We start from the raw sequence: 27,710 nt of genomic DNA, 5'->3' as shown, positions 1-27,710 counted from the left end.
CTAAACACTTATCTTGCTCCTGTAGGAAGTCCTGGACCATGGAAGGTCTTTTCCAATCCAACTTTTATTTAATCTTGCATGAAGGAAGACAGCGAGGGGAGAGCTTTTTCTTTTACTCATCTGGTATCTCATTCAGATCTGAGTTGGAACAGAAACAGAGGAGGAACATCCACTGAACTCTAAGTGCTTTCCAGCTCTGGTTCACATCTGTTACTAATGCATCTTTATATTACTGGGTAGTTTAATAAACAGGGAAGTAAGAGCTGTCTGTCCTATCATTTCAGAACTTGATCCCTGGCCCTGACACGAGCCTCTTGCAGAGGCTGATGCATTTACATGATCCGTTCTGCCCATTTGCAAACTGAAATAACACTTTCTTTTGCCATAAGCCAGGTGTGGAAGTCGGGAGGAGAAGCTGAGTAAAAAGTTGGCGCTGCTGGCAAGCAGCCTGATGGGGCGGCAGCCCTGCTGTCACTTCGCTGTGACACTTTGGGTCTGCGCAGGCCGGTGCTGGTGAGAGAGTGAGAGCGGGAAGGAGAGAGAGCACGAGATGTTAAAATAAACTGCGGGGCAGCCTTGGCCGGACCCGCTAGCAAGCGCTTACCCAGAATCCGTGCAAGTGATTCTTGCAGCGGCTGTCCCACATAATTAAAGGCTGCGGCACCGCCGAATTACAGGGCTGCGTCCCTTCCACCGGGCACGGGCTACGCTCCGGGACAAGAGCCACCTCGGTTGCCCTCTGTGTCCTTTCCTCCCTCGCCGCATCCCTCCCGCTCTGCATCCCTCTCACTCCGCATCCCTCCCGCTCTTCTCCGCATCCCTCTCACTCGGCATCCCTCTCACTCCGCATCCCTCCCGCTCCTCTCCGCATCGCTCCCGCTCCTCTCCGCGCCCGGCTCGGCGCTGGCTGCCCCCGGCGGCCCGCAGGTGGCGCGGCAGGTCCGCGGGCGCGGCGGGCGCTGCGGAGCCGCGGCCGGGCCGAGGGGCGGAGGGGCGGGCGGACCCTCCGCATTGTGCGGCCGCGCCGCCGGGAGCGCCCGGGGCCGCGCCGGGCCGCCGAGCAGCGCGCAAAGAGGTGAGCGCCGGGCGGGCCGAGCGCGGCTTCTCTGTCCGCGGGTGCGGGGCAAGGGAGGATGCGGAGCGGGGTTCTCTCTCCGCGGGTGCAAGGGAGGATGCGGAGCGGGGTTCTCTCTCCGCGGGCGCAAGGGAGGATGCGGAGCGGGGTTCTCTCTCCGCGGGTGCAAGGGAGGATGCGGGTCCGGCAGCGCCGGTGGCCGCGGAGCCGCCCCGCGCACCTGCCCGGAGCGGTGGGGAGCGGAGCCCGGCCGGAGGGACGGAGCCGGCGGCGGGGAATCCATAGCTGCCTGCGTGGAAATGCGAAGCAGAGCCGCGGAGCGCTGCTGGGGCGGCCGGGAGCTTTGGCGGGAGGCGAGCGCCGGTGTCCCAGTCCCTGAGGATCCCATTCCGCCGCGTCCTGGAACAGTTCGCACTGCCCGTGCAGACTGAGAGCGGTCGGATACTCTCAAGCAAAAGGAATCGGGAGCATTTAGACGTCAGAGATTAATCGGGACCGTTCTCGATGTAAGCGGTCTTCACTTTTTCTTTTCACAAGCGTTTCTGTGTAGGAAAAAGTCTTCGGCTTTTTTTTTTTTTTCCAATTAACATGTTGGGAATGCATTTTGCTGTAGAGCGAGGAGTGCTGACACGGGAAGCATCCTACGCCGCTGTTAGAATTCATGGCTAAAGCGGGTGCTTCAGCTCAGCACCAGACCCATCACTGGTTGCTTTCACACATAAAGTTCTACCCTGCTTCAAGGGGAGGCCGAATATTTGACATGTTAGTCAGGGCTGAGCATCATCATCGTCACGGATTGCCATGTTTTCACCGCAGACCTAAAAGCATTCTACAGTGACAGGTGTGGCTACAGATTTCACTGTCCAGGTTAGTGAAATCAAGGTCATGCAGCAAAACTGTGAGCATAGATAATTGCCAAGCTCAAAGTGCAGTACCAGAAACTCTGGCATCCTTCTGCTGACCCCGTGCTTTGCTGAATGTTTATGTATGAGCTGAGGCAGCTTAAAAAGGAGCTCTAGAGAACTTTCTGGGTATGGATTTGTTTAGGGCTGTGAGCAAGGTACAAGTGCTTAGAAGGTTTTAGGCAACTGCTGCTGAGTAATTAAAACCTCTTTGGAGCTGGAGGGCTCAAGGAAAGAATAGTTGTCTGCAGGCACTGCTAGTGAGAGCTCACAGCTACTAAATATATTCTACAAAAAATAATTCCCTGCATATGATTCAAATACAGTAAATACATGCAATTTCAGCTGAAAGAGAGAGGAAGAAATAAATAATTAGGAGCCTTGCGAGGTGCTTGGGGTTGTTAAGCACCTTTTGCAATCTTACAGTGCCAGTGTGAAGCGAAGAAACAGCCAGAAAGCTGAAGGTAGGTTCTGCACAAAGAGTGCCAAATGTGTCAGTGGTGTGACTGCAATGCTTAAAGCACGAACATAGCATCAATGATGATGATTATCTAAAAAGGAGAAAAAAAAAGGAGGGGGCGGGCAGGGGAAGGGGAGAGCCTGGCTCCTTGCAGTTCCATCCTTGTGGTGTTCTTCCCCAGGCTCTGCATTGACGTCACAATGACACGGTGAAGCTGAAGGCAGGAGCTGGGAACAGTTCTTCTGCTTCACTTTTGATAATTGAGGGAGTTTGCCACCACTGCCTTCCTTCCAGCATGGCCAAGAGTGCAGAAGTGAAGCTGGCGATCTTCGGTCGGGCTGGCGTGGGCAAGTCAGGTACGTTTGGCTTCTGATTTTTTCTTCTGCTTGTCTTCAGGTAACTTTTTGCTCCCTCTGTGCTGATAAACTCTTTATACAAAAGGACATCTCTGACCTTCTTGTCAGGGAGGTTGGGATCAGGCCAGGAATTCTCTCTTCCTTGGCTTTTCATGCTATTTTCTCTAGGTTCTACCAAATAAAAGTACTTTTGTCAATTTTTAAGAAAAAGCCCAACCAAAACAAACTTCCCAAATCAAACCCACTTCTCATGAAGTGGAAACATTCCAGTGGAACAGAATTAGTAATATTCAATTTGTCTCTTCGTATCTTGTGCTTGATGAAGGCATGGAATATTATGCTCCCTATCGTCTGTTGAATATTAGATGACTTCAGTAACAGTTGTAATTCTGGCTGATTTCCACAGGAGATTTTAGACTCAGCAACTCAAAGAAATTTTGTTCTCAGTGCTCTCCTGTATTTACATATTTACCAGCAATCTAAGGCAGCACCATGTGTAAAGTTTGCATTTGTAGAGATCTTTTGAGAAATAAACATAGTCTGTCGATTTCGTATGGTAGAGACACAAGGGGGAGGCATAAATGTTAAAAATCCATTTCTACAGCCAGCCTTTCCTCTGGTGAGATGAGGAGCAGAGTGTGAGGCTTGCAGTCTCTCTCGGGTACTTCAGGGGTGTTGCATTAACCTGACAGCTCCACGACCACTCTAACAAAGTCCTTGCACCACAGGGATGAGGAAATGAGGAGAGCCTAATCATGCTCCTGTGGCACTTTGGGAACTGTAAAATACTGTTTCTTTTAGGAAAAAAAAAAAAGTCTGCACAAGAGAAGGCAGGAGATAGGATGTCCTGGTAAGAGCATTAAGCCAGACTCAGCTGCCATCAACCAGCTCCAGTTCCCCAAAGCGACTTTTATGTTACACATGCCAAGGTTCTGTCCTATAAATGCATTACAGTTTCAGTAACTTGGGAATGGGTTGTTTATAAAAGCACATTTACCCTGAAGGTATTTTAGCAGAACACTATCAGTGAAGTAGTTCTGTCAGCTATCAGGACAAAAGGCATATGTGAGGCAGAAGTTCTTAGAGATTATACTGCTTATTCAAAGGCAATGCAGATTAAATTCCACCTTTTTGAATAGAATGCCCGAGGGAATGCTGATAATATACTGGGATAAGTTTAAACTCTTCCTTCTTCCCTGCTGCCCTTACCCCATCCCCTCTTTTGTATTCATATTTCACTGTCCTACCTAAGTTTTGCAACTTCAGTGGTTCCCTTTTTGGTTTATCTTACATTCAGTTCTGTGGTTTTGCAGTCTTTTGGCTGGATTCAAAATAATGCAAGAGAACACTGAAATATTTGCAGGAAAACAAACACTAAAAGAGTCCCCCTCTCCCTGGTATTCTTAATAGTTTGAGAGCTTATATTTAAAAAACACAAAACTACCTTTGAAGTGCTCTGTTAAAATGCTACACCAGCAGAGGATCAACAAAAGCCTTTTTTAACTATTGTATCCTTTTTGTAGATTTCAACATCTACTAGGATAGTATAAATAAGTGTTACTGCAGTCCTGGAAGTGGGTGAGAGACAGAAGAAATAGCCAAAAAAAAAAGCATCCTAGTCCTTCAAAGTCTTCCTCATCTCTCCTTTTTTCCTTTTGAGATGCAAGGAAATATTCCATAAAAGATGAATGAGGTCCCCTCCTTTGACTGTGACCATATTTGCCAGTCTGTGTGTAAATGAAGGCACAAATAAGTGGGCAGCACGACAGGGTGAATTTAATAGGGTAGAAGAGCCATAGAGCACTGTCAGCTACCTGAACAGAGCAGCAACTGTGCCGTCCAGAACCTCCAGCTTGCTTATGAAAACCCCTCTTGTACATTCCCATAAAAGGATCCAGTTTCAACAGCTTGGTCAACTGCAGAGAAATAAGAGTGTGTGTGAGGGGGGTGGTGTCTGAAAATACCTATTTGCCTGTAGCCAACAGCAGCAACAGTGGGAGCTGTGCAAGGTTTGTTACACCTTTGCTAGAGACAGAGCTGGACACAAAGCAGCCTCCAGGTGGCTGGGTCTGGTGGGCAGTACCCTGCTAGAATAGTGCTGGTAGTGTGTTTTCTGGTGTTAACCACATCACGCCCTATCCCTGTGACCACTTTGTCATGTGTTGTGGGGACAGGATCCTGTGGTCAGAGCTTACTGGAGCAGACTTGGCCAGACAGCTGGAAGATAAGCCAGACTCCAGGAGCAAGAGCACAAGGCACAATGCTGGAGCGCACATGCAGTGCAAAGGAGATTTTAGGTGATAAATAGGGCCACTGGAATTGCCAGAAAGTCATGCCAAAATATGGTCACTGGCTTGCTTTCCTGGCTCATCCTCATGGCTGAGGAAGAGCCAGGCATTAGGCTCTTAATCTATAAGTGGCTGAAGCACCTGACAGGGTCTGTGGCGTTCCAGACACGCTCTGTAACCTCCTGGAGAGGCTCCTCTCCCACTGCCTGACCCAGAGCTTGGGTCAGTGACTCAAAGCAGCTGTGGAGAAAGAAGTGCTGTGCTTCAGGACGTGTGGGGAGCCAAAGCTGTCCTTCAGGCACTACAGAAGTTGTTGGACTTGTTACCATTACTGAGAGCTGAGGAAGATCCCAGTCTCATTGTTGAGGCATCTGCTTTAAGGGTGAAAGACTCCCTGTTCTACAAAGCACTCCCTCCCAAGACTCTCCCAAATGTGAGGTGGGAAACCAGAGCACTGCTCACAAATCTGAATAGTGACAGCATCTCTATCAAAAGAGATATCTCAAAACATACTCACTGAATAGTGACAGCATCTCTATCAAAAGAGATATCTCAAAACATACTCACTGAATCGTGATAGAACCTCTATCAAAAGAAATATCTAAAATTTTGACATATCTCAAAAGAGATTTAAGAAAGTAGTTAAATCCAGGGGAAACAAAAGGTTTCTTTCTTTCCACTTTGTTGCTGCTTATCAAGTTTCCAAGGTTCAAAGTTTTAAAAAACAAACAGGAGGCTATAGTTAATGTGAGTGTCAGCTTTTCACTGTTCTCCTTCCTTGCCTTGTCTCCTCCTGCCTGCTGGAGAAGACCAGCAGGATGGCTAATCAACTCAACTGCCCTGTTTTGCCTTTTTACTTAATACTTAAACCTTTCAAATAGAGAAAGAAGAGCAAACCAGCTCAGAAGGAGGCACACAGGAGTTCCCCCAGGCCAGAGTTACACTGAGTAATGGCCTAACTCACCAGGTACAAGCATCCCAACCTGCTCTCCTACGGTGGAATAGATACTCCTCCATTCACCCTGTTCTTACTGTATAAAAGCTGCATAAACATGGTTTTAAAACAGCTGAAAGAAGCCAGATGAGGAGCTCTGCCTGAGCCAAGGAGCACTTTGCAGCTGCTTCACTGGGGAGGAGGAGGAGGAAGTGCTCTGTGGGTGGGAAGGGACATTGCTCAGACCTGCTATAGATAACAGGGCTGTACCTCCTAATTTGGGCTGGAGTCAAGCAGCACTGAGGAGGGGAGAGAGCTTTTAGAGTCTTTTTCTTTACGGCCAAGAGGAGCTTGGATGGAGCAGAGAATTAAAGTTGAAGTGAATCACTTAAACACTGCTGTTTAAATTGTTCTTTCCCTGGATCCTACAGCTTCATTCCTATGGTAACAAACCCGAGGATTTCCTAAATAGCTCCTCTTAAAACTACAGTGGTAGCAATTAATAAAGACTTAAAGGCCTTGTTCTTCCATGTCATCACAAGACACAGTATGTGCCCAGAAATCTAAAGAGGAGTGAAAATGGATGAAGCAGGAGGAGGAATAAAACAGGGCATGTACTGGATAACACTGCATGGCTGATGCTCTTCCAGCTCATAACTCAGTTGACTATGAATGCTCAAAATACCTCTGCTTAGGAGCCTTTATGTTTTTGGCCAAAAAAGAGACAATGTCCAGCTGCAGCATGTGCTATCCAACATGCCTTTTTGCTGTGTGTGTGCCAGGCTGAACACTCCAAGTTTCTGGGTTAGCAGGGCTGGTTTGCCCAGCCCCTGGCAGATGCAGTTATCTGTCTGGATGGGCTTTGCAGCTGAGGAATGGGACATGGAAGTGTCTGTGGGTTCAGCAGTGAGGAAGATACTGAAGATTTCCCCCAATAAATGTATCAGTTCCTAAGCAAATCAGAGCCTGTGCGATCAGCTATGTGGGGCAGAGGGCTGTGGTCACTTTTTGATCCAGCAACAGCTTGGATGCTTCCAATTGGGCAAAAGGGTGACCAGAAAAGTGATTTCAGTAAGTGTCACCTCACCAAGAGCCTGTGCCACCACAAAAATGAAGATCTCAGCAACTCAAATAATTTCAGAATCACAGTTGGGAAACTCCTGAGCAGATATATATTTGTATGTGTTGGCTTATGGTATTTTCCCATGTCTAAGCCAGGATGGAGGAACATAGCTGGGGGAAAGATACCTGGTTTTGAAAGTTTCTACAGAAAAATTCAAGTAGCAGCCAAACCAGAGAGTCCTTCAACAAATCTGTGTTTTGTTTTCATTATTTGGGGATATGTCTGAAACACACTACCAGGGATCACTTCCCAATTGCAAGGTCTGGGCATGTGGGAAATAGAACTGCATTCATTTTCACCCCACCCCCCCATTCAAAAAACCCTCTGGGTTACTGGGAAAGAAGCCCAAAGTGATTTTTCTACTTCACAAATCCCCGCTCATATATTTTCCACCACCAGTTGCATTTCAGGGACTTTTGCAGAGGAAACACGAGTTATTAAGGAGTGATTAGTTATCAAGCTCACAGCTCTGCTAGTAAGGCAGGGAAAGCTGCCACAAGATCTTCAAAGTCCTTGCTGTACCAACTGATGTATGGTAATAAGGTGCCTCTGAAATCCAGAAATGTGGGTGGAAAGAGACTGGATTTTCTGTTGTGGGTTTTGTTTTTGTTTTTTTTTTTTTTTACTTACACTAGTGTAGTAGGTCAGTTGCCTTTTTTTTCCTCCCCTTTTGTTCTTAGCAATGGCAATGACAGCCAGATGCTATTCAGTGATCATGTTTAACACCCACTATATTAACTTTGCTATTTTGCAAAATTAAAAAAAAAATTGCTACTTTGTACTATTTTGCTGGTAAAGTACTCATAATTTTTACATAAGTACTCCAAATTTTTACATTCTCTGGTTTTACACTTTTCAACCAGCTCCAGCTCCTCTGAAGGGACTGAGCATGTATAAGTCATAACAGTAATTAGGTCACTAACTTTAAGATTATTTCTTCTCCAACAAGAACACAAATGTGTCCCCCTGGAGCAAGTAATGTTGCAAGCAAACAGTTGAAATGACCTTCCCAAGCTCCGCTTCAGTGGCTGGTGTTGATGTCCATTCAGAGGGTGAGCCCCAGGTTCATGCATTGGTGAATAAGTTGCATTGTGGCTTTAGCACACAGGCTGTTGGTTAAAGAGACTATATCTTTCTCAAAACTGCATTTGTTGATCTTGTCATGCTAGAACTAAAGAGAAGAACACCAGGAACCTGGGCTAGACATGCAAACATTTGCTCTGCTTGTGTCTGTTACCTCCTCCCTTTCCTCTGCTTGTTTGCCTATCCATGGTTCACTATAGCCTTGCCCTTGCTGTAGTAGCAACCATTCATGCTCTGCTCGACATTTGATCCTCCTTCTGGCTAACCATGAAATGATAAAATGCAGACTTTCTCCAACCAAATGCCAGCGTTGTTCATTGAAGCATAGCTGCCTGCCCTGTTCCATCTCATTTAACTACATCTGACACCAGCTCTACCTGTATCCCCTCTGAGCAGCTGCTGGCAGCTGCTGGAGCTAAGACTAGTCCTGCTGTTCTTCTTTTTTTTGTTGTTTAGGTTGGGCTAAATATAGCCTGCTGTTTGATTACTGGGGAAGGAATGCTAGGATTCAAGATTTATGCGTGCAGCACAAATTTTTCCCTCATCCTGCGCCTGGCCACCCCCTGCAGCTCTTGCCTTGATAAGATAGCTGCCCTGCCCCCTTGTCTCCTGCAGTTTTGCCAAAGGCAACTGCAAAGCTTCCTGGTGGAGTTCCAGGAATGGTTTGTCTGGTTATGGTCAAGGTTTGCACTGTTTGGGTCAGTCTGCTGCTCCCCAGCAGGGCACAGAGCGCAGATCCTTTCAGAAACAGCAAGATTTTTGATCTTCCACAAACTTTTTGCTGCCTCCCTGATATCTGAAGTCCTTTTTCCTTGCATATACCTTTCTTGCCTTGTTTCTTGTCAGCTGTCACCCTCCCCTTTTCCCCTGCCAAGTTCCCTAGAACTGTGCATATTCCCTAAAGACTGCACATGGTGAAATGGCTTTGTACTTTACAGGAAAGCTTTGTATTTGCAGTTCCTTTCTCATCCTCCTCACTCTGGGCTTCCTCCCACCTCAGCTTCTCATCTCCAGCTCCTTCTTTGCCCACACTGGCATTGCACTGTGCATCATCAAATGCTCAGGGCATGAGACCCAGATGAGCTAATCCTGGCAGCAGTGGTGTGATGCAGCAAAGAACAGTCACTCTGAAGTGGTTCCTACTGGAACTGGTCCTGGAAACCATTCCTTGGTGTGGATTTGGAGGACGTTGGCTGCTCCAGGCAGTCATTGCCTGAAGCCAGCTTTGCACAGGTTATAAAGCAGTCTATATCTGTATATAGCTAGTCTTGGTCATAGAACTGGGTAAATTTACCTATTTTGGCTTTGTGGCAGAGCAGGAGAACCAAGTTATGTCTGTATTTCTCAAAGAAACTCTCTTTTTGCATTTACTTTTGTGGCACCCTTGAGCCTTTTACATTTACAGCACCCAAAAATAAATATGTTAGGTGGATGAAAAACTAACACTGCCCTAAAGTAGGAGGATCAATGAAATGCTTTAGGCTCTAGCTGAGCCCTGGTTACAGGGCTGTGATTATCTGCTGGGGACTGGAGGTGTTTGTACCCTCTCACCACACTCCTGGCAGGCATTCCCAACACTCTGGTGAGCAGGAGGGACAAAGAATTGCCCTAAGGTGGCAAGGGAACTGTGGCATCCTCATCCTTTCGCTGCTTTCTTCCCAAGTCTGTGTTTGCTCAGTATTGCTGGCAGCCTTTTATACACCCCCTGCTGCAGAGGCAATTCCAGCTTTGGGCAGGGACACCCCTCAGCTTCCCTTCCCTCTCCACGGGCACGGGCACTTTGAGGGGCGCTGCTGGAGCTCCCCACTGGCACCCCAGAGTTCTGGAGCTCCCACCTCAGCAGATCTCCACCTGCCCTGCTGTTTGAGCCCCCATTTCTTTCCCTCCACCTCAGATCAAGCCAGCCCCTCCTGTTTTCATTGACTCCTACCTCTTCCTGGAGATGGGAAAACAGCTGAGGGAGGTGCCTCTGCTTCTATAGCCTTTTCATAATTCTCAATGGCAAAAGTTCTTTTTTATGGCTGTTTCCCACCAGGTAGAGCGTTCACTCTGCTGGAGCCAGTCTGCAGCTGTTGCAGCCTCTGATGGATTTGCCATGTAGGTGTTGGGAAGTGCCATTTGTTATGGCAGTGATGCTGTAGATAACTCATATTCTCTGCATCCAGCATGAAAAGATGAATGGCAAGAGAAGCATAAAGCCCTGGGGAAGGAAGTAGTGGATATATTAAACATATGTGCAGCTTTAAAATGTCATAGAAATTGGCTGGAGCCTCCAGCTGCCTTTCCAGAAATGTTAGACAGTAGTCTGCTCGCAGGAAAGAGAGGGAATATGTTGAAAACATCCAGCCTGGGTTTGAAAGCACACAGAGCTGCTGACATTCCTGGGTTGTTCTGCTGCCTCTGGGGTCAGCAGCAGAGAAGCTGCAGAAAAGCCAGAGCAGGGGCCTGGGGCAGTGGCAGTGGTGTGTAACCACAGGGGAACTGTTTGGATAAGTGGCTTGAGAAGTTTTCAGGGTGGAAGGATGCAAGTGGGCGGGATATATTCTCCCAGGGAGGGAATTTCTCCAGTGCTTGAGCAGCACTGTGGCCTTCCCAAGGGCTGTGGGAACAATGGCCCTCCTGCAAGGCCTCAAGTGGCCAGAATGGGAACTGAGGTGAAGGAAAGGGGAGCCTGGTACTCCCAAATCACCCAGGGAGTTGTGGCTTGGGCATTGCCAAAGCTCCTTTCCATGACATCTCCTCAGGGCCAGCGCTGCTGAGATCCAGCCTGAGGGTTGGCTCCCGGGCTGGCAGTGTCTGAGAGCCAACCCCTGGCAGCCCTCTGGGATCCTTCTGGCCCTTTATGGCTCTTCCTCTGACACTTACTACTGACAGCAAAATAAAGCACAGAAGCAACGCTTATTTTCATTAAAAACATATTTGGCAATCCTGTCTTTCACTGCTTTTCCAGTAGGGCTTAATTTCATCTTGACCCACAGGACCACAAGCACAAAAGGAGTTTGTCTTGACTTCCTTTCTCCCCTTCATGTGGCTGTATTTTCCTTCCAAGTCTCAGTCTGACTATAATATAGTCTCAGAGATTTGCACAACCCTACTCTGGAGGGCTGCTTTTGTCAGCAGCTCATCCCTGTGCCTGCCCTGGGAAACAAAAATCCCTCTCCCCAGAGCACTGGAAGCCAGTGAGGCAGAGCTTTCAACCATGATCTTTGCCTGACCTACCCAGCAACTGACCCAGAGGAGCTTCACAAGTGAGAACTTCCAAAGTGCCATTCAAAGCAGGAAAGTGTAAGAAGATCAGAGTGAGCCATTTCTTTTTTCACTGCAGAATAAATTGAAAACTATTGAAGAGTCACCACAGAAGAATGCAGTATTAGACCCATGGGTGGCAGAGAAAACACACAAACAAAAAATCCCCCACCAAACCCCACACTGTACAAAATGCTGGACATTGGGAGTATGAGTGCCAAAACAAACACCTTGTTAGCCAGCCTCAGTGGCAGAATCTGTGATGCCAAGCACTGCTGCTTAACCCAACTGGATTCCTGTGCTTGTGTGCACTGGAGTTGGTTCTGCTCCAGGCTGATTTTCAACATGAAATAATTGAATAGTGCTCCACAATATGTATTGGTCTGCTAGGTCTACTTCCAGGCAAAACTTTAAAAAAAAATTTCTCTCCAATTAAAGAAAATTTGACCTTTATCTATGTGGAGCATGATAGGTCTCAAGATATTACAGTGAACTGTGTCCTGGACAATCAAACATTCATATACTAATCTTCAGTCTCCCATGGTAATCTCAAGTAATAACATCTCAAGCAAGAATACTCTTTTGTTAGTATTCAGTGTAATTAAACCAGTCTAGTTCTCACCACCCACCGCTGTGTATCCTCAGCATCACTTTGGTAATTTCTTGGCAAATTTTGTTTGCAGTTTCTGACCCAGCATGTGAAATAACCAAGCCTCTCTCATGAAAACAAACTACCTCTATTTTAAACATACTCAGTATGACTGGTTTCTTCATTAATTGCTGTTTGGGATCTAGTATGAAAGAGGCCCCTGAGATTTAACTCAGTACCACTGTGGTGGAAATTCACATAGTGTTCAGTGCAGACTGGGAGGAGTTTGGGAGCCTGTACTATAAGAAATACTTCTATAGTTTGGACAGGTCTTACATAGAGTTCTGCAGACTTCTAGGACTCCACAGAAAAGATCACACCCTATTTCCACTCTTTCCTGCTTGATAAGGCAGATATATTGGATTCTCAACTAAGAAAGGAGCTTTTCCTGTTCTGTTTTCCTAGTTTCCCTCTTCAGAATAAAGCCCCAAAATATATAGGATTTTCTTTATTTTGTTTTAATGAAGAAGCCTCAATTCAAGTTGTCTTTTTCCTAAGCAGCTATGATGTATATTTATCTGTAAAATCACATGCAGCTACTGATGTTCATGGTACAGTCAGTACCAGCTCTGGAGCAGGATAGTTTGGCATCCTGGTAAAGATGAGGCAAGAGACAGAGCATGATAAATGCAGAGGAACCTTTAAGCAGTTTCTTAAGTTCTGACATTTTACAGGTATGAAAAATCTCATGATCTGCCTGCAGGTCCTCATACCCAGCTGGACAAAATTTCAGTGTTTTTAAGACTAACTCCATGCTCAGTATCATAGATCTCACCTCACATTAGGTCTGTACCTAAAAGACTTTTTATTCACCTAAAATAATTTCGCATGGCTCATTTTGTAGCAGTTCTTCAACTGCTAAACATTTCCTAAATGATACCCTTCTAGTAAGCTGTGAAAATATTAATAGCATCCAGTCTGAGGAACTTTGTTTGCACATCAGAGCCCTAGGAGTATTATTTTCTGTTTCCTGTGCCACAGCGCAGACAGGGACTGGCTGCAAATAGAAGTCAGAAGGGAATGACCTTCACAGCTGAGTTAAAACAGAGCATTGTCACCTTAGATCCTACCTCTAGTGCTGCACAGGAGGTGGCTGGCAGGCATGTTCAAAAAGGCAGGGAAAATACAATGACCAACAGCAGGAGTTAGAGCAGGGCTTAGGGAAACATGCTCATGACAAAAGTACCTTGAAGCTTGGTTGTACACTTATTTTCTGTTCATTTCCATTAACGCTGCTGCTCTTGGTGGAAGTTAAAATGCTTTTGTTAGGGATAACTTAGAGGATGGAAAAAGGCTTTAGTTTCAGGCACGAGCAATCTGACATCATGTGTTAGAGGTCATTGTGCAATTCCAGGACTCCTCTGTTCACTTTAGCAGGTCACTCTTCAGAAGTCGGGACTCTACTGCCCTGTGACATTCCAAAGGTATATTCAGAACACTTTCCACCTGCTGGTTGCAAAAATGCTCTCAGATCTCAGACTGGTCTCAGGAAAAGGTTTGCAGGCCAGTCATGAGCAGAGAATGCTCAGGGTGACTCCCAGAGTGCTAAACCAGTGAGAATAGTTCTGCACCTGGATCACTTGGTAAGGGTTCATCCAATTGCACCTCTACAGTTTCTGATGAGTCTTAAGGATGCTTTTAATGATCTTGCTCTTGTATTTGGAGAACACAATGAATGTGGTGGGTTTGGCTTGGGTTTTTTTTTCCATTATGATTATTGACCTGTAGAAAAAACTTGTGTTCCTGAAGCTTGGAGCACAGAGGGGCATCCTCTAGCTCCCAGTTGGGTTGCAGGCTTTCTGAGGAGCAAGTGAAACCCAGAGAAACCCACAAAATAGCCTAGAAAAGTGCATGAATTTATGGAGGTGCTGGCTCATGTGGGAATGGGTCTGTCTCTGCTTAATGACTGCTCCACCTCCAGTTTGTCCCTGTATCTCTCAGCACAACATCACAGCCACTGCTTCCAAAAAAAGAAAAATTGTACCATTTGGTACAATTGTGCCAAAATTGTAGCATTAAAACAAGTGCTGTGCACCAGCTTGCTCTAGGAGGACTTAGGCCACCTTAGCCCTCTCCAGAAGCTTAATCACAGCAGCTCCCTCAGCCCATGCATTTGAAAGGAAACCCAAAAATTGTCACACAGATGGTGCACTTGTCACCACACTTCAATATTGGACAAGCCTGGAGCCTGGACTCTCTATACTGCTGTAGCCTGAAAAAAACACCCATTGCAGGGTTTTCTGCCCTGCTGCTCTCAGCAGTGCAGAACCTGTCCAACTCTAGGTGCCTCGTGAGCACCTAAAGGTTTTATTCCTCATTAAATAATTTCCCCAGTTACAAACATTTTATGTCCTTCATTACAAAGGGGTCAGAGAAGATGACTGCAATAACCCTTCCTGACTTGAAAAATATGATCTTGTTGACCATGAGTACATTAAATTAAGAATCTTTCCCTGGTGCTTAGTGGATTTTTTAATTCCTCTTGAGCTAAAACTCTGCAATAGTAATGATCCTCTCCTCTGGGCCACTTCCCTTTTTTTTTGTAGTATTTAGTTTGTATTCTAAATACCTGCTTATTCCTACACACTAACCACATGGAGCCCTCTCTTCATTTGATGAGGCAGGTGATCTTCATAACACTGTTATAAAATCTTTTTTAACATTTGATATTAAAGTATCTAAGGAAAAAAAAATACAACTTTGCATTGTTTTTTATTTAACATATAACTTTATGGCACTAGGTTGACAGCATTCACCGAGTCAATGTTTGGACTGCACTGCAGGGATGTTAATGAGAACATCCAAATTTTATGCTTTTGAACTCATTAAAATGAGCAACACAATTTGTGCAGCAGTGGCTTATTTGCAAGAACAGAGATTAACAGGAGCTCATGGAAGAGCAGAATACAGATGCAATTTTTTTCTCAAGGAGATCAGAACAAAAATGCAGAGTTTTCCAGTGACCCATGCTAACAGGGATATTTTTACCTCTGAACAAGGTGTAAGATTTGAAAACACACTGGCAAATAAAGAGCTTGCACAGAGGGGATCTGAACATATCAAAGAGGAAATGTAGAAGCAGTCAGATTTAGAAGGACAAACCTTAAGCTAATACTGTTGGAAGATGAAAAAGCAAAGTCAAAAGTCACAGAAGGTGAGCTTTAGTTACAACTCTTCAAAACTAGATGGAAATTTCAAGGGATTATTTGCAAAGCTAATGCAGAACATTAGTTATGGAAAATTAAAGATCAATTCAAGGCTCCACAAAGTGCTAGACTAAATAACCTTGTGCCGTGTCCTGAACAAATGCTGTGGCCCTCACAGACAGGAGGAGGTTGAGATATGAAAACAGATTGAAAAGGCCTGTGCTTATTTCTGTGGGCTTGGGAAAGCCACCAGGAGCAGGATCAGTCATGCCATGGACCATGCCCACTCTGCCTTCTCCCAGGGGAAAAGAGGATGCCTGGGGGGGCCCCACAAGCCAAAAAGCAATATAATGAACTGAAAGACAAAACACACTTTGAAAGCAAGCACTGTAAGGGCAAAACCACAGACCCAGGAAAAGTGTGGGTGCTGTTTCCTCAGTCATAGGTGCTGCATCGTTTTTCATTCAAAACATGGAGAAATTCCTACAAATTCTCTAAAAACACATCATCTGAAAAAGTCATAGTTCACACGGTTTTTCCACCCCTGCCTTGCAGCAGCACCAGAGTTTATCTAGCACAGCACCAACACACCCTTGCAGCAGCATGGATTTCACAAACTGAGGAAACACTGAATAAAACCACAAAGGAACTGGCCAAGGTGATCTAACCCAGACCATTCCAGCTCAATCTAGATGCTGACTCCTTGGACCAAGGACACTTCCTGATGTCTGAATGATTCAAACTGCCCCTATCAGCATCATCTATTTTTCAGTCACATAAATACAGGCTTACCACAACCTTGTGTCTTCATCTCCTAGATACAAGCACTTAGAAAAAGGCTTCTTATCACAGGACAGCAAGAAAATGCCCAAAGTCATGAGATTTTCTGTTCAATAGCAGTGTGGTACTTCTACATGAGCCTGGCTTGGACTGCTCAGAAGAGCAAAAAAAAAAAAACCCCAAAAAAACCAAGAACAAACAAAACAAACCCCAAAAAAACACAAACAAAAAAACCCCAAACACCCCAGAACCAAAAAACCACAAAAGGGGGTGGTTTGCTAAGAGCTTTGGTAATTAAAATAACAAGGAGACAATGGAAATGACTAGCACAGGACATGTCAGGATCATGGGTCCTAAAACAGGAGCTATTTAGCTGTGCTGCCTCTAAATGCTGACCTAAGTGAAGCCAGTGGGTTCCTGCATTTCTTTCTCTGACAGGGATGAGTGTCATCAGTCAGGATAAGCCTCAGTTTTCACTTGTGGCTTCACTGAAAGCAAAACTTCTTAATGCAGCCTTAAATAGTGTTAGGGTATTACCTGCACCCTCCTGAGTTTCTTAGGACATTGCTTAGGTTTAACTATTCAGATTTGACATTTCCATGCTGGGTGTCTGCTCCAGGCTGGTTTTTTTTTTTTATTATTGGAAGGTGTCTGCAGAAGCAATGCAGACATTTCTAAGAACAAGGTTAGGAAAACAAAAAAAAATGGCTGTGTTCTGTGTTAAAAAATATTCTTGTAGCAACTTTGCCCAGGTGTTCTCATATTATCAATCCCCAAAGCAGAAACACAACATATGACAAGAGTGTGGTCAGGCTGCCAGCAAGGGTATTCATTTTCTTTGCCTCTGAAAGTGTACCTGTGTTTGATAGCAAACCAATGCCTCTGGAAGTTCCAAGCTGTGTGTCACATGCTGGAGGTAAAAGTTAAGTTCTCCTCATGAAGACATTCCAGCCCTAGATATAGGACACTTTCTTTTCAAGAAGCTGTGTAGGGGAAAAAAAAAAAATGAGCCCAGACTCTCTGAAGAAGTAATGAAGTACATGGGAGACAAAAGCCCCAAGAAATGAAGAGCAAATATCAATTTAGGATTAAGTTTGCCTTTCCTTTAGCTTATCTGAGACAGATTTGTCTTGGCAAGCAGCTCTGAAAGCTAAAAAAATGAAGCTGCCAGCATCAGAGATCGGTGGCAAAGTCTTAGTTCCTTTACCTCATCTCTGCACATCACTGTGAAACTTTTTCTCCTCTGTGCTTGGGCTTTGATGGAGCTTTTTACACTCTGTATCTTTTCTCCATCCAGTAGAAGTAAGGGTAACATCAGGGTCTCATATTTTTTTTGTTCTATTTTATTTACTGTCCTAACAGAAGCCATTCCAGAAGAGTTATTTTTTTCATCCACTTCAATTGAAGTCTAGTTGCTTGCTGTTTCTTAATTTCTAATTTGTTTTGGCTTTTTAGTGCCAGGCTGGAATACCATGTTCAAGTCGGGACAGCAAACAGCTTGGAAAGCAATGACAATACCCTGAGTATATTATATATACATATATAATATATAGTATATATAACATGCAGCAGTAGCCCAGAAACCATTGTCAGTGCATCACATTAATTTTGGGTGCTCATCTTACTTCTAGATGCTTGTTTCAGCTAAATGCTTTTAAGACCCTCAAACCCAGCAGTGATCCCAAAGCCTTCCCAAGGTTCAGCACTGCAGAGCAGTGGGGAGGCCTCTGTTTATGCCCAGCCTCCAGTTTAGGCTGCCCCAAAGCAGGAGCACAGGGCACTGGGTGCACTGGCATTTCCATCAGCCCAGCAGGACACTGCTCAGCTCTGCTAGAACTTTACAGCCTGTTTTACTGCTGCAAGGCCAGCAGTGTGATGAATCTTTTAAATAAATCTCCTCTGATGGATTTGCTGGCGCCTCACTTAGATTAGGGGTGGAAAGTGTCTCCCTGTCAAAGCCCAACACATTTACCACCAACACAGGCCCCATCTACCAGCATTAGTGCAGTTTTAACTAGGAAATTTATATTAAAAAAATGCATTTACACTGTGGGGATACAGCATAGAGGAGTGTTATTTGCACGCAGTAATGACACAAAACTGACATGAGTTTTCAAAAGTCAGAGCCTTACACACAACTTGATAATTGTCTCTTCTGCTGTGTTTTCCTCACAATACAACAAGTGAATAAATGAGTGCTCTGCAGTTTGCTGCTGAAACAAGCTGCGGGGGGAATAATTTGTTTAGAGGGCAACTTCAATTTCATCTTCTCTCAGAAAGTGAGTTTGATGCAATTTTTCTTTATGAAGTAACTTCCTCTGCCCTTCCCTCCACTTTCTGCTTCAGTGCTGCAATACTGAAGCAAACTGTTTGAATGGCAAATTTTTCACCTTGTCCAGAATTGCCACGATGAAAAATTTGTTATCCCAGTGAGAATAAGGCCAATTTCAATTTTGCAGAATCCTAAAACCCTGGGAGTACGTCCACATTTGGACTTTGGTTTGCGCATTACTAAGAGAAAAACAGGGGGAAAAAAGAAGAAAGGTCTGGGTTGGTATGTAGTTCTTGATCCTATATGTCATGATATCCCCATTAAACTGTACCTTGTTTGCTTAAGCCCTAAGTCTGTGGAACTTAAAACTTTTAAAGCCTATTTATAGGGCAGCATCAGCAGCCTGTGCAAGTGTTAAGTTAATCATTCTGACTGCTGCCTGGTGCATCTGCTGGCTGAAACAAAACACCCCTTCAGCATTTGTCCCTGTGCACAGGAGTTTAGGGTCTGCAATTCCCTGGTCTGTCCTAGGCTCTCTGTGTGCTGCTACAAAGGAGGTTTTTGATGGATTGCCACTGCCTCCCCTTAGTATCTCTTTATTCCCTGTTCCCTTCAAGTTATCCCTTTGCCGAAGAACAGTGGGAAGGGGATGTTGCAGCTCTCTGGGGACACATCCTTCCACACTTTTCCTGCTCAAACCTTTGCAAAAGCTGCATTGATTCATCATTTCCCCTGTGGCTTGCAGGGGCATGAAATTAGTCTTTCATTAATGAGGCATATTAATTTTACACCTATAGCAACTAATAAAATTCTGATCTTCAGCAAATATACAGGAGATGTCTACAGATTCAGAATATCACATTATTCTTCTCTTCATGGAAGCTCTCCCTCAACATATTTCCATATTTCTGTGTATGAAAAAGATACAGGTGATTTTGAGAAGAGCTTGAGCCTTTTTGAGCAGTGGGCTTAAAATCTGTTTAGGAGGGAAAAAACTTAACTGCTTTACTAGTTTGATACAGAGTATTTAGGAATTTTCATCCTATGATAAAGGCAGAGAGCACCTCCCTGAATTTTTGAATCCCCTAGGGAATCATAATCTGATTTGTGGTGTCATTCATACCAATCCTCCTGAGTGCTCCAAGCTACTCCCAGTGAATTTTAACTGCTACAGAGAACACCTTTAGTATCAATACAAGTGGCAAGGATCGTGTTTGTGTGCACAGAACAAATGAATGACAGTTCTGAAGTCCACATGTGTCTACACCAACAGTTAATTAGCAGCCAGAAAAAAAATGCATGCATTTCAATATTTAACCTTGAAGTCAGGCTGGTGTAAAGGTCTGAAATAACATTACAATGTTCTCCTGTAATAGTTTCTCAAAATGAACCACAATGAGCTGTTGTTGACAACAAGAGACTTTGGTCCTAGTTTTCCAGGATCTATTCTTAATGCTGCTGGTATTTATTATATAAACTTGAAAAATCTTGGATCAATTTGGAGTTATTGACCATCTTATGCTGAGACTCAAGGAGTTTTATTGAGCTCAGAGAAATGCCTAAAGTCATTGTCCTGGGGCAGCTATACAGGTGCTAAGTGTGGATGACAGAGAAAATCTCCTGGGAATAGATTAAAGAAGGGGAAGGTGGAAAGGAATTCCTGCACTCCTATTTCAGCTATTGAGAGTCTTCTGTTTGTGTGTGAGGTTTCAGAGCACACCTGCGTAACATCTTCAGACTTCTCTGCATAATCACTGTGGCTGAACACACATCTCCATGGGCTTTCAAGCCAAGCTGAGATTCTCACAGTGTCTGCTGCCATCAGTCAGGGCTGCAGAGAAGGCAGCAAATGTCAAAAAACCACTGCAGTTAAGTCATGAGAAATGACAATACTTTGTGACTGAAGAAGACTGCATCTGGCTCTCAGCTATCTGGATGATTTTATATGCACTCAGCTCCACAAAACAAAGAGCTTCTTGAGTTAACCTATTTCAAAGGTCTCCATCAAAGAAAACCAGCACTTGAAGTCTCAGCACAGGTATTAAAACCAAGCAAAATTGGCATAAAAAATGACTGATTTTCTCATATAGGACTCCTTTCACCACAGTCACAACACTGTGGGGTAGTTCTTCTTAAGGCTAAACAGATGAATTGTCTTTTAAAGTCTGTAATCTTAAAAGTTCTGCAACAGGTTGAGCACACAAACCAATGCCAGTGAAATGGAGAGCAAAATCTGGGCAGTTGCATTTCATTTTACTGGGATTCTTAAGTTACTGACTGATGTTTTATTCTGCTTCTGCCTGGTGCTTTCTCTGGCAAGGGCACTTTATCTGGAAGGCACAGTTCTGTCCTGGCTGGGCCATCCATAAGGTGTTCTTTTCTTTTGGAAGCAAGGGTATTCAGCCCTCATAAAAGAAGATACCACACAAATATGCTTATTCAGAAGTCTAATAATATTTTAAAAGCTAGAGCTATTCAAATTGTTGCAGGTCTGTGGTTTTAGGGTTATTTTTACACTTTTTTTTTTGCCTTTGGGGTTTTTTTGTTCATTTTGGAGTTTTTTGGGTTTTATTTATCTCTTTTTTTAACAGTCACCCAGATTCCTAGGTAAAAAACCTTATCTGTCTGTAGCCAAGCAGCAGAAAGATTTGTCTCACTGTAAACAAACACTTCAGCTACACCATTGTGCTTTAAAACACCCTTATCAAAACCCCTGTAGGACCACAGTGTTCTTCAAAGGAGCTCTACCAACCTGAGCACTCAGAATTGAGAATTTTGAGTGAGCTAAAAGGGACACACAGTCACTGAAGAAGAGGGTGTGCAGCCACTTGTGCCCAAGCCCAGGGTGGTTTATTCTGAGGACATCCTTTGCTTGTGTGCCAAAGGGGCACAGGTAGCCAGGAGATGATCCAGACCAGGAGTCCAATGATGCACTTCCCAAATTTAATGATGCTTTTTAAGAGCAATCCTGGTTTTAATGCAAGAAGTCCCACATCTCCCAATGGGGGCTGCAAACTGGGAAATAATCTGAAGGTTCTCCCGCTCCTTGTGTGGCCTTGGCAAGTCACAATTTTTCTCTACCTCAGTTTATCCCTGTCCCTGAAGAACACAGCACCTTTTAATTTCCTGCTTCCTCTTTAATTATGGCAGGACCCAGCAAGCCCCAGCAGAGATTAGAGGGCTGGCTAGAAGGCAAACAAAGGATGTGCAGAAATCAGCTGATGTTTGTGTAGCAGCAAGCGCCTTGTTTGCAGTGCACCATATGGAGGCAAAGTTTTACGTCTGGCATAATCCTACAAGCAGATGCCTGAGGAAGCAACTGCTCATCCGAAGTTTTTCCTGGAGGAACCTCCCATTTCCTTTACACCACAACCTCCTCCTCCTCTGACTGTGGCATTCACATTCTCTGAACATGATTTCTTCACCCAGGGTTTTTCTCCTGGGAAGCTGAAAGGCAGCAAGAGGCCTCAGAGAAAAAGGAAAACAATTCTTATCTCATTGGCTTCTCCTGTATTTTGCTCATGTGGAATGTGTTTGGAGATTGTTTACCCACAAGTGGTTGTTTCATTGGATTCTGGTGTGAGTTGTTTTCACTCTTTGGCCAATCAGGGCCAAGCTGTGTTGGGACTCTGGAAAGAGTCACGAGTTTTCATTATTATCTTTTTAGCATTCATTACCTTTTCTGTATTCTTTAGTATAGTATTTTTTAATATAATATAGTATCATAAAGTAATAAATTAGCCTTCTGAGAACATGAAATTATGCATCCTTCTTCCCTGCCACAGGGCTCACTCTGAATTTACAATATCTGACATATGGAAGTTAAATGCAGTTATGACTCAGGGGAAGTGTTTGTCCTTAAATCTAAAGAGCTTTCCCCAAATGTCCTTTCTGTGAGGAGTTTTCTTTGTCATGTTTCTTAGGAACCACTTGCAGAGTTTCCATGCTGCTACAGACCGTGTTTTAGATGTAGCAGAAAGTCATTTGCTTGTACTAATGTTATGATTTTTGGGGACAGGTTTGCTGATCATCAGGCTTCAAATAAAATCTTTAATAGCCCAGCAGAACATTTTTGTTCTCCCACTTTTCTATCTGCAATAAACACTGTGGAAGATGCAAGGCAGCCCTCATGGGAGGCAAACTTTTTTTATTTGGGAAATACTACCCAAGCAGCAGCTAGGACAAAGTAAATGATGTAGTGCCTGCCTGAATTGAGGTACCTATGTCTGCCTATGATGTGGTTGCCATTAAGGAGTAGATGTCTTTGAAAACCAACAGCTTGAATTCAAATTTTGTGTCTGTCAGAGATTTCTTGTACAATATTAGAGCTGAAGTGACTGACCTAGAGTCATTATTAGACTAGAAGTTTACCTCAAAAAATCCTGGGGAGAATAAATCCTTTTAGGCCTTTAAAAAATTGAATACCACATCAGTGGGAGGCTCCACACATAAGCATGTCAGTTTGTGTTGTAATTGTGTAAAAATGGCTGGGAGTAGATGAGATTTCTTTTTGTGGCTACCTCCCCAGCCTCCACATTATTTTTCTCTCAATCTATTTTAATGCCAAAATAAATTTCTTGTAAAAGAAAGAGACCATAAAGATCAGGTCTGAGAAAAACATTTGGGGGTGTGAATATGTGAAATGCCCCTTTTCCCAGGGGAGAAGAAGCCATCAATCAGAATATTTTAAGCTAAGGAGTTTGTATCAAGACCTGTACCTTGCCCATCTTGTCCTAGCATCTCCAGCAGTATCTTCAAAGCCCAGTGTCTTGTCCATTCACTGGGCATCCAGCAGAACATGTTCTCTATGTGGAATCTCAAGGATATGAGGATTCAAGGAGCCTTCAACTCTGGGTGCTCCTGCTTGGATCAACCAGAGTCCACGACTTAGGAGGAAATGCAGGAGCACAGGGATATGTTCTGTAGGACAGAGCGGAGGCACCTATCTCACTGGTGAGGCATTTAAACACCACCCCCATGTCCCCAAACTTTTTGTACCTGACCCAGGAATACACCAGGACCCTTTTGAAAAGCAAAAAGCACATGGTCTTCCAACAGAAGCAGAAGAAAATTCTGTTCTGTATGTGGTGAGGGGCAGGCTCATACTCTTGCTTTAAAAAGACTGGAGGTTATAAAATGTTTCTTAATGGAATGTAGGAGACTCAGAGAGTTGGTTCAAATAAAATGTTTTTCCTCTCAGTCCATTTTAAACCCTCTCCCTATGTTTTTCCCATTGGCACTGAAGCACTCATCTGAAATAGCTCTCCCCTGTAGAAACTTCCATGCCAGAGAACATCTTCATGCAATATCCCAGTGGCACTTACTAGTCCTTTAATGTGTACCTGATGCCCTTTTCCTGTGGAAACCAGGAGGGCTGAGACACTAAACCTGCCAGCGAGCATCACAGTGCAGAAAGAATTAAGGATGCAGTAAGAATTAAGGATGCTTCCCCTCAAGAACCAAGACTATAGACAGACACCTAGTCAGAAATCAATCCAAAGCAAGAAATAAAAAGCATCCTACTCTTCCTGTAAGTGTGAAAGTTTACTATTAACAAATACAGACACCCTGCTCCACACAGTTTAGTTAGGAGAGCTTAAGCCAGATCAGAAATTTAAATATGCTGCCTGTGCCAAAGGGCCTTCCTGCAGTATTTCTGCCTGCATACAAAGGAACTCTGCAGCTATAGGTGTGTCAGAGAAGATGTGCAGCATTTTGGTCTGCTGTGGGCAAAGAGGAGCAAGCAGAGCCTTAGAAGTACATTGAACCTAATTCATCTTCAGCACACTGCAATGACAGGCAGCTCTGAGGTGAGCACATCCTGCAAGGAGCTGTCCTGCAAAGACATCCTGCAAATAATATTCCCAGAGGAAAAGGAAGTTGCTCCGAAATAAGGAGAGAGAGAGTGTTAATTTGAAGCATAATGACTATCCTAGAATACTCTGCATAGCTGTCCTGATTTCAAGCCTAGTATTTTATAATTTAGTTGAATTCCTTTTCAGGTGTTTGTCCTTGCTCAAAAATGCATCTCCAAGAGCTCAAACTGTCCATCTTTCATTTCCCACATCAGGGATTCAGAAATAAACCACAAACTTACAGTATTGTCTGTGTGGTATCAAATGGCTTTTGGAACTGTCTACTTGAAGTTTCACATCCTGGTTTATAAGCCACCATGATCACATTCCCTGTCTGAAGGGCCTTCAGTGCCTTACACAACTTCTCCTACAGGTTCTGCAATGAGATTCGCAGTGTCAAGATAACAAGGCAAAGTTTTTGGTAGCTGGAGCTCAGGACTATAGAATTACACACTAAGTGCCTCACTGGGACAGGCTTTGTGTCTTCAGGGAGTTCATTTGCTGCTAAACCCTAAAGGTTGTCCATATTTCCTAGGTAGGATGTGGTGTTTATGTGCAAGGGTCAGAACACAGCACCAGCAGCTAGCAGATAGTTACCAGATCCCATAGTACATACACGGGCATACAAGGAAAGTAGGATTATCAGATCCTGAAAAAACTGGGACTTGTTGTGTATCCCATAGAAACAGAATAACATTTTTCTTGGAGAAGGGCCACTCACAAATGAGTCAAGCCAAAAATCTAGGAAAACAGCAAAGAATCACTGACTAGTTCAGGCCCAAACACTGAACCTTCAGTGCAGAACATTTTCTGCCTAGGAAGGTTTCTTGGTGCTTTCCACTGACTGCAGCCAGGCACCACCTTTCTTTTCATGGCATCAGGTCACTCACATCCCTTTAAAACACAGTTTTTCCTAGGACCTGCTGGTTTTTAAGGTCAGACAAGCCAAGGCCCATCTTTGGTAAGGGCTGTATCCTTTCACCTGGGAGTCTTCTTGCCTTCCTTCACTTGCTGAGTTCCTAAACTCAGTTCTCCCATTAGCAGAGTTACCACTGCAATGAAGGTCACACCAAGCCAGGCACAGACTACACAAAGACATGTAGGACACCAATGGGGTTGTTTTCCCCCTGCATATTTCCCTTTCTGCTCATCATTTTCTGGTCTTGCTTTCCTCTGCCCAGCTTGGAACCTCCTTTTCATCCCCCTCCACCTCTCACTTTCTAAGTTGCTCAGCTTTTGCCCCATTTCTCTTCTTGGCACTTCCCCGGCCCCTGTCCAGCACACAGGAACAGATGGCACAGCCTGGTTAGCCCCAGAGAGGGAGACAAAAAATTGTTGCCTTGCTGTATCAGTGCTGCAGCTCTGATGCTTGGTGAAGTGTAGGCTAAAAATCTCATTCCCTGCATTGTGGTTCCTAGGAGGAAGCTGATTATTTAAATGTATCCTTCAACACAGCTCACAATTCCTGGACAAGTCCTTTCTCAAAGCACAGAGCCCTGTAGGGGAAGCATTCTCACAAAGCACTTGGAGGTGATCCATAGCATGGGAAGCACCCATGATCTCCACTATAGGAAATAAAACGACCTCTTCCATCAGCTGAACCAAACTAAGTTTAAAAAAATGATCAAGGCAATAAAAGAAAAGCTGCTGAAGGCCCACATGCTCATAAAAACACACCATAATGAGTTAGGAAAATTTAGATCATCCCAAAGGTTATTTGACTGCCATATAAAGATTAAATTCCATTTGCTGTAACCCCGGTTGTGTGGTTGAAGCTGAATATAAGTTAGATCACATCAGATATTCCCCATCCTTTGTAGTGCCCAGAGTTGGACCAATGGTCCTTGGGGTCCCTTCTGTGACTGAGTGGCGAGAGTGAACCTTGTCATAAATTGGGTTCTCTGCTTGTTCTCCAAAGCATGTAGGAAGGACATTGTGAAACAAATCATAAAAGGCTCTTTGGAGCTTTAGGTGTGAATAAAATAAGTTAGGAGCAGAGCTAGATAAATTACAGAAAATGCCTGACTCACATGGTGGGAGGAGCCTTTGAAGTGGGGGAAAATCCCCCCAAAGATCTGCTCCCATGCTGTTCAGACAGGCATTCACAGCAGCCTTGTCTGCTGTCATGTAAAAGGAGGGCTGTGAGTGGGGGGTCTGACTGCCAGCTTCAACACATGGCCCTCACAGGGTGCTCTGAGCTGCTCCTCCATCTCCAGACAAGAAGCATGTGCTGAATTTAACACTTCTACCCTCAACATGGGCACAGTTTGCATGTAGGAAGCAGTCAGTGTATAGCTCTGTTAGAAAATTGACACCTTCTGCATAAAAGCCATATTTCACGAGCAGGTTTTTTATTCAGTTGAGTTCAAATGGGCTCCTTTGCTTCATTTAGACTAAATACAGAAAAATAAATGCTTCTAGCCCAGAAGCTGACCATGAAACTAAGTTTTACAAAAGCCCTTTATTCTCTACAAGTATTTCATGTTCACATACATTTAGATCTCCAGGACAAGCATGTCTTCTAAAACTTATTGCAAATGTAAAAGCCAAACATGCAACCCCTGTAACCCCATTCACTTCTGCTCCACAATAAAAAAGAAACCAAAGCCCTCCAAGAAATCAAAATGATTGTTCTAATAAAAGGAAAAACACAGGAGCAGCTAGAGAACCTGAACTCAGTCATGTTCTTGAGCAGAGACCACTAATTAAAAACAAAATTGGTGATATTTTTTATCTTACCACATCAGAAGGATGAATACAGGACTGCTCACAGAAATGGGCTCGTAGCCTCACTGGCCCCAGTTAAGGATTTTTTTAGAGTCACACTCCCACAAGATAAAATAGGACACTAATCCAGAGTTAGTATTTGAAAGGGTTAGGTGTGAATTAAAGCTTGAGAGTAGATTTTCCAGACAAAGCATCAATTCCCAAGGCTTTTATCGCACAGCTACATGGAAGGCATTAGCAAAGAGCCGCAGTTCCATGCCTAGGGATACACAATGACCTGATGTCCTCTCTGAAACTCACCATTAACAGCAGTACCTTGATTCCTCAAGTGGGCACCAAGCAGTGGGCACTCACAGCTCTACCTACCCTCTCCCATCTCCAGCTCCTTGACCCAGGATAAAACTCCTTAGTGAGACCAACTGCAGTAGTTTCACACAAGGCCTTATTTTCAGCACACCCTGTTTCCAGCTCCACAAGTTTACTGTGAACTAATTTTCTTACTTAAATAAGTCATGGTTCATTTTTGCCTCTGTTTAAAATCTTATGCAGGATGAAATGTTAAAGCTGACAAGCTTGAAATGAAATATCAGAACATTCCTTGACCTTGTCATCACCATTTGCTTTTTGCTCTTCTGAGCAACAAAAATATTTTATTTTAAAAACCAGCATATTCCCATGAAACTTGTTGATTTTCATGAATTGGAATTTTCCAGAAGGGGAAAAAAAACAAAAAAAGAAAATAGTTAGCTGGAAATTTTTCAAGAAGATCTTTACACAAGAAATGCAAAGCAGAAAAATTGCCCTAGCCAGTCCA

At 44.2% G+C, this 27,710-nt stretch overlaps 1 protein-coding gene across 2 annotated transcripts in view; it reads left to right on the top strand.

Annotated features, from left to right (window-relative positions):
• Nucleotides 1-966: 966 nt before the first annotated feature.
• Nucleotides 967-27,710, top strand: part of RERG (RAS like estrogen regulated growth inhibitor) — a 97,827-nt gene continuing 71,083 nt past the window's right edge. The window contains exons 1-2 of one of the 2 annotated variants that reach the window (XM_038154241.1): nucleotides 967-1,075; nucleotides 2,619-2,793. In XM_038154241.1, the coding sequence (XP_038010169.1) occupies nucleotides 2,733-2,793 (61 nt within the window). In that variant the 5' untranslated portion in view covers nucleotides 967-1,075; nucleotides 2,619-2,732. Of the gene's footprint in view, nucleotides 1,076-2,113; nucleotides 2,442-2,618; nucleotides 2,794-27,710 lie in introns of those variants that run through there. The other variant, XM_038154242.1, reaches the window with a different exon arrangement.

This window comes from Motacilla alba, chromosome 1A, assembly GCF_015832195.1.
Source record: "Motacilla alba alba isolate MOTALB_02 chromosome 1A, Motacilla_alba_V1.0_pri, whole genome shotgun sequence".
Classification (NCBI taxonomy): domain Eukaryota; kingdom Metazoa; phylum Chordata; class Aves; order Passeriformes; family Motacillidae; genus Motacilla; species Motacilla alba.
This window is presented reverse-complemented; position numbering and strand designations above follow the sequence as displayed.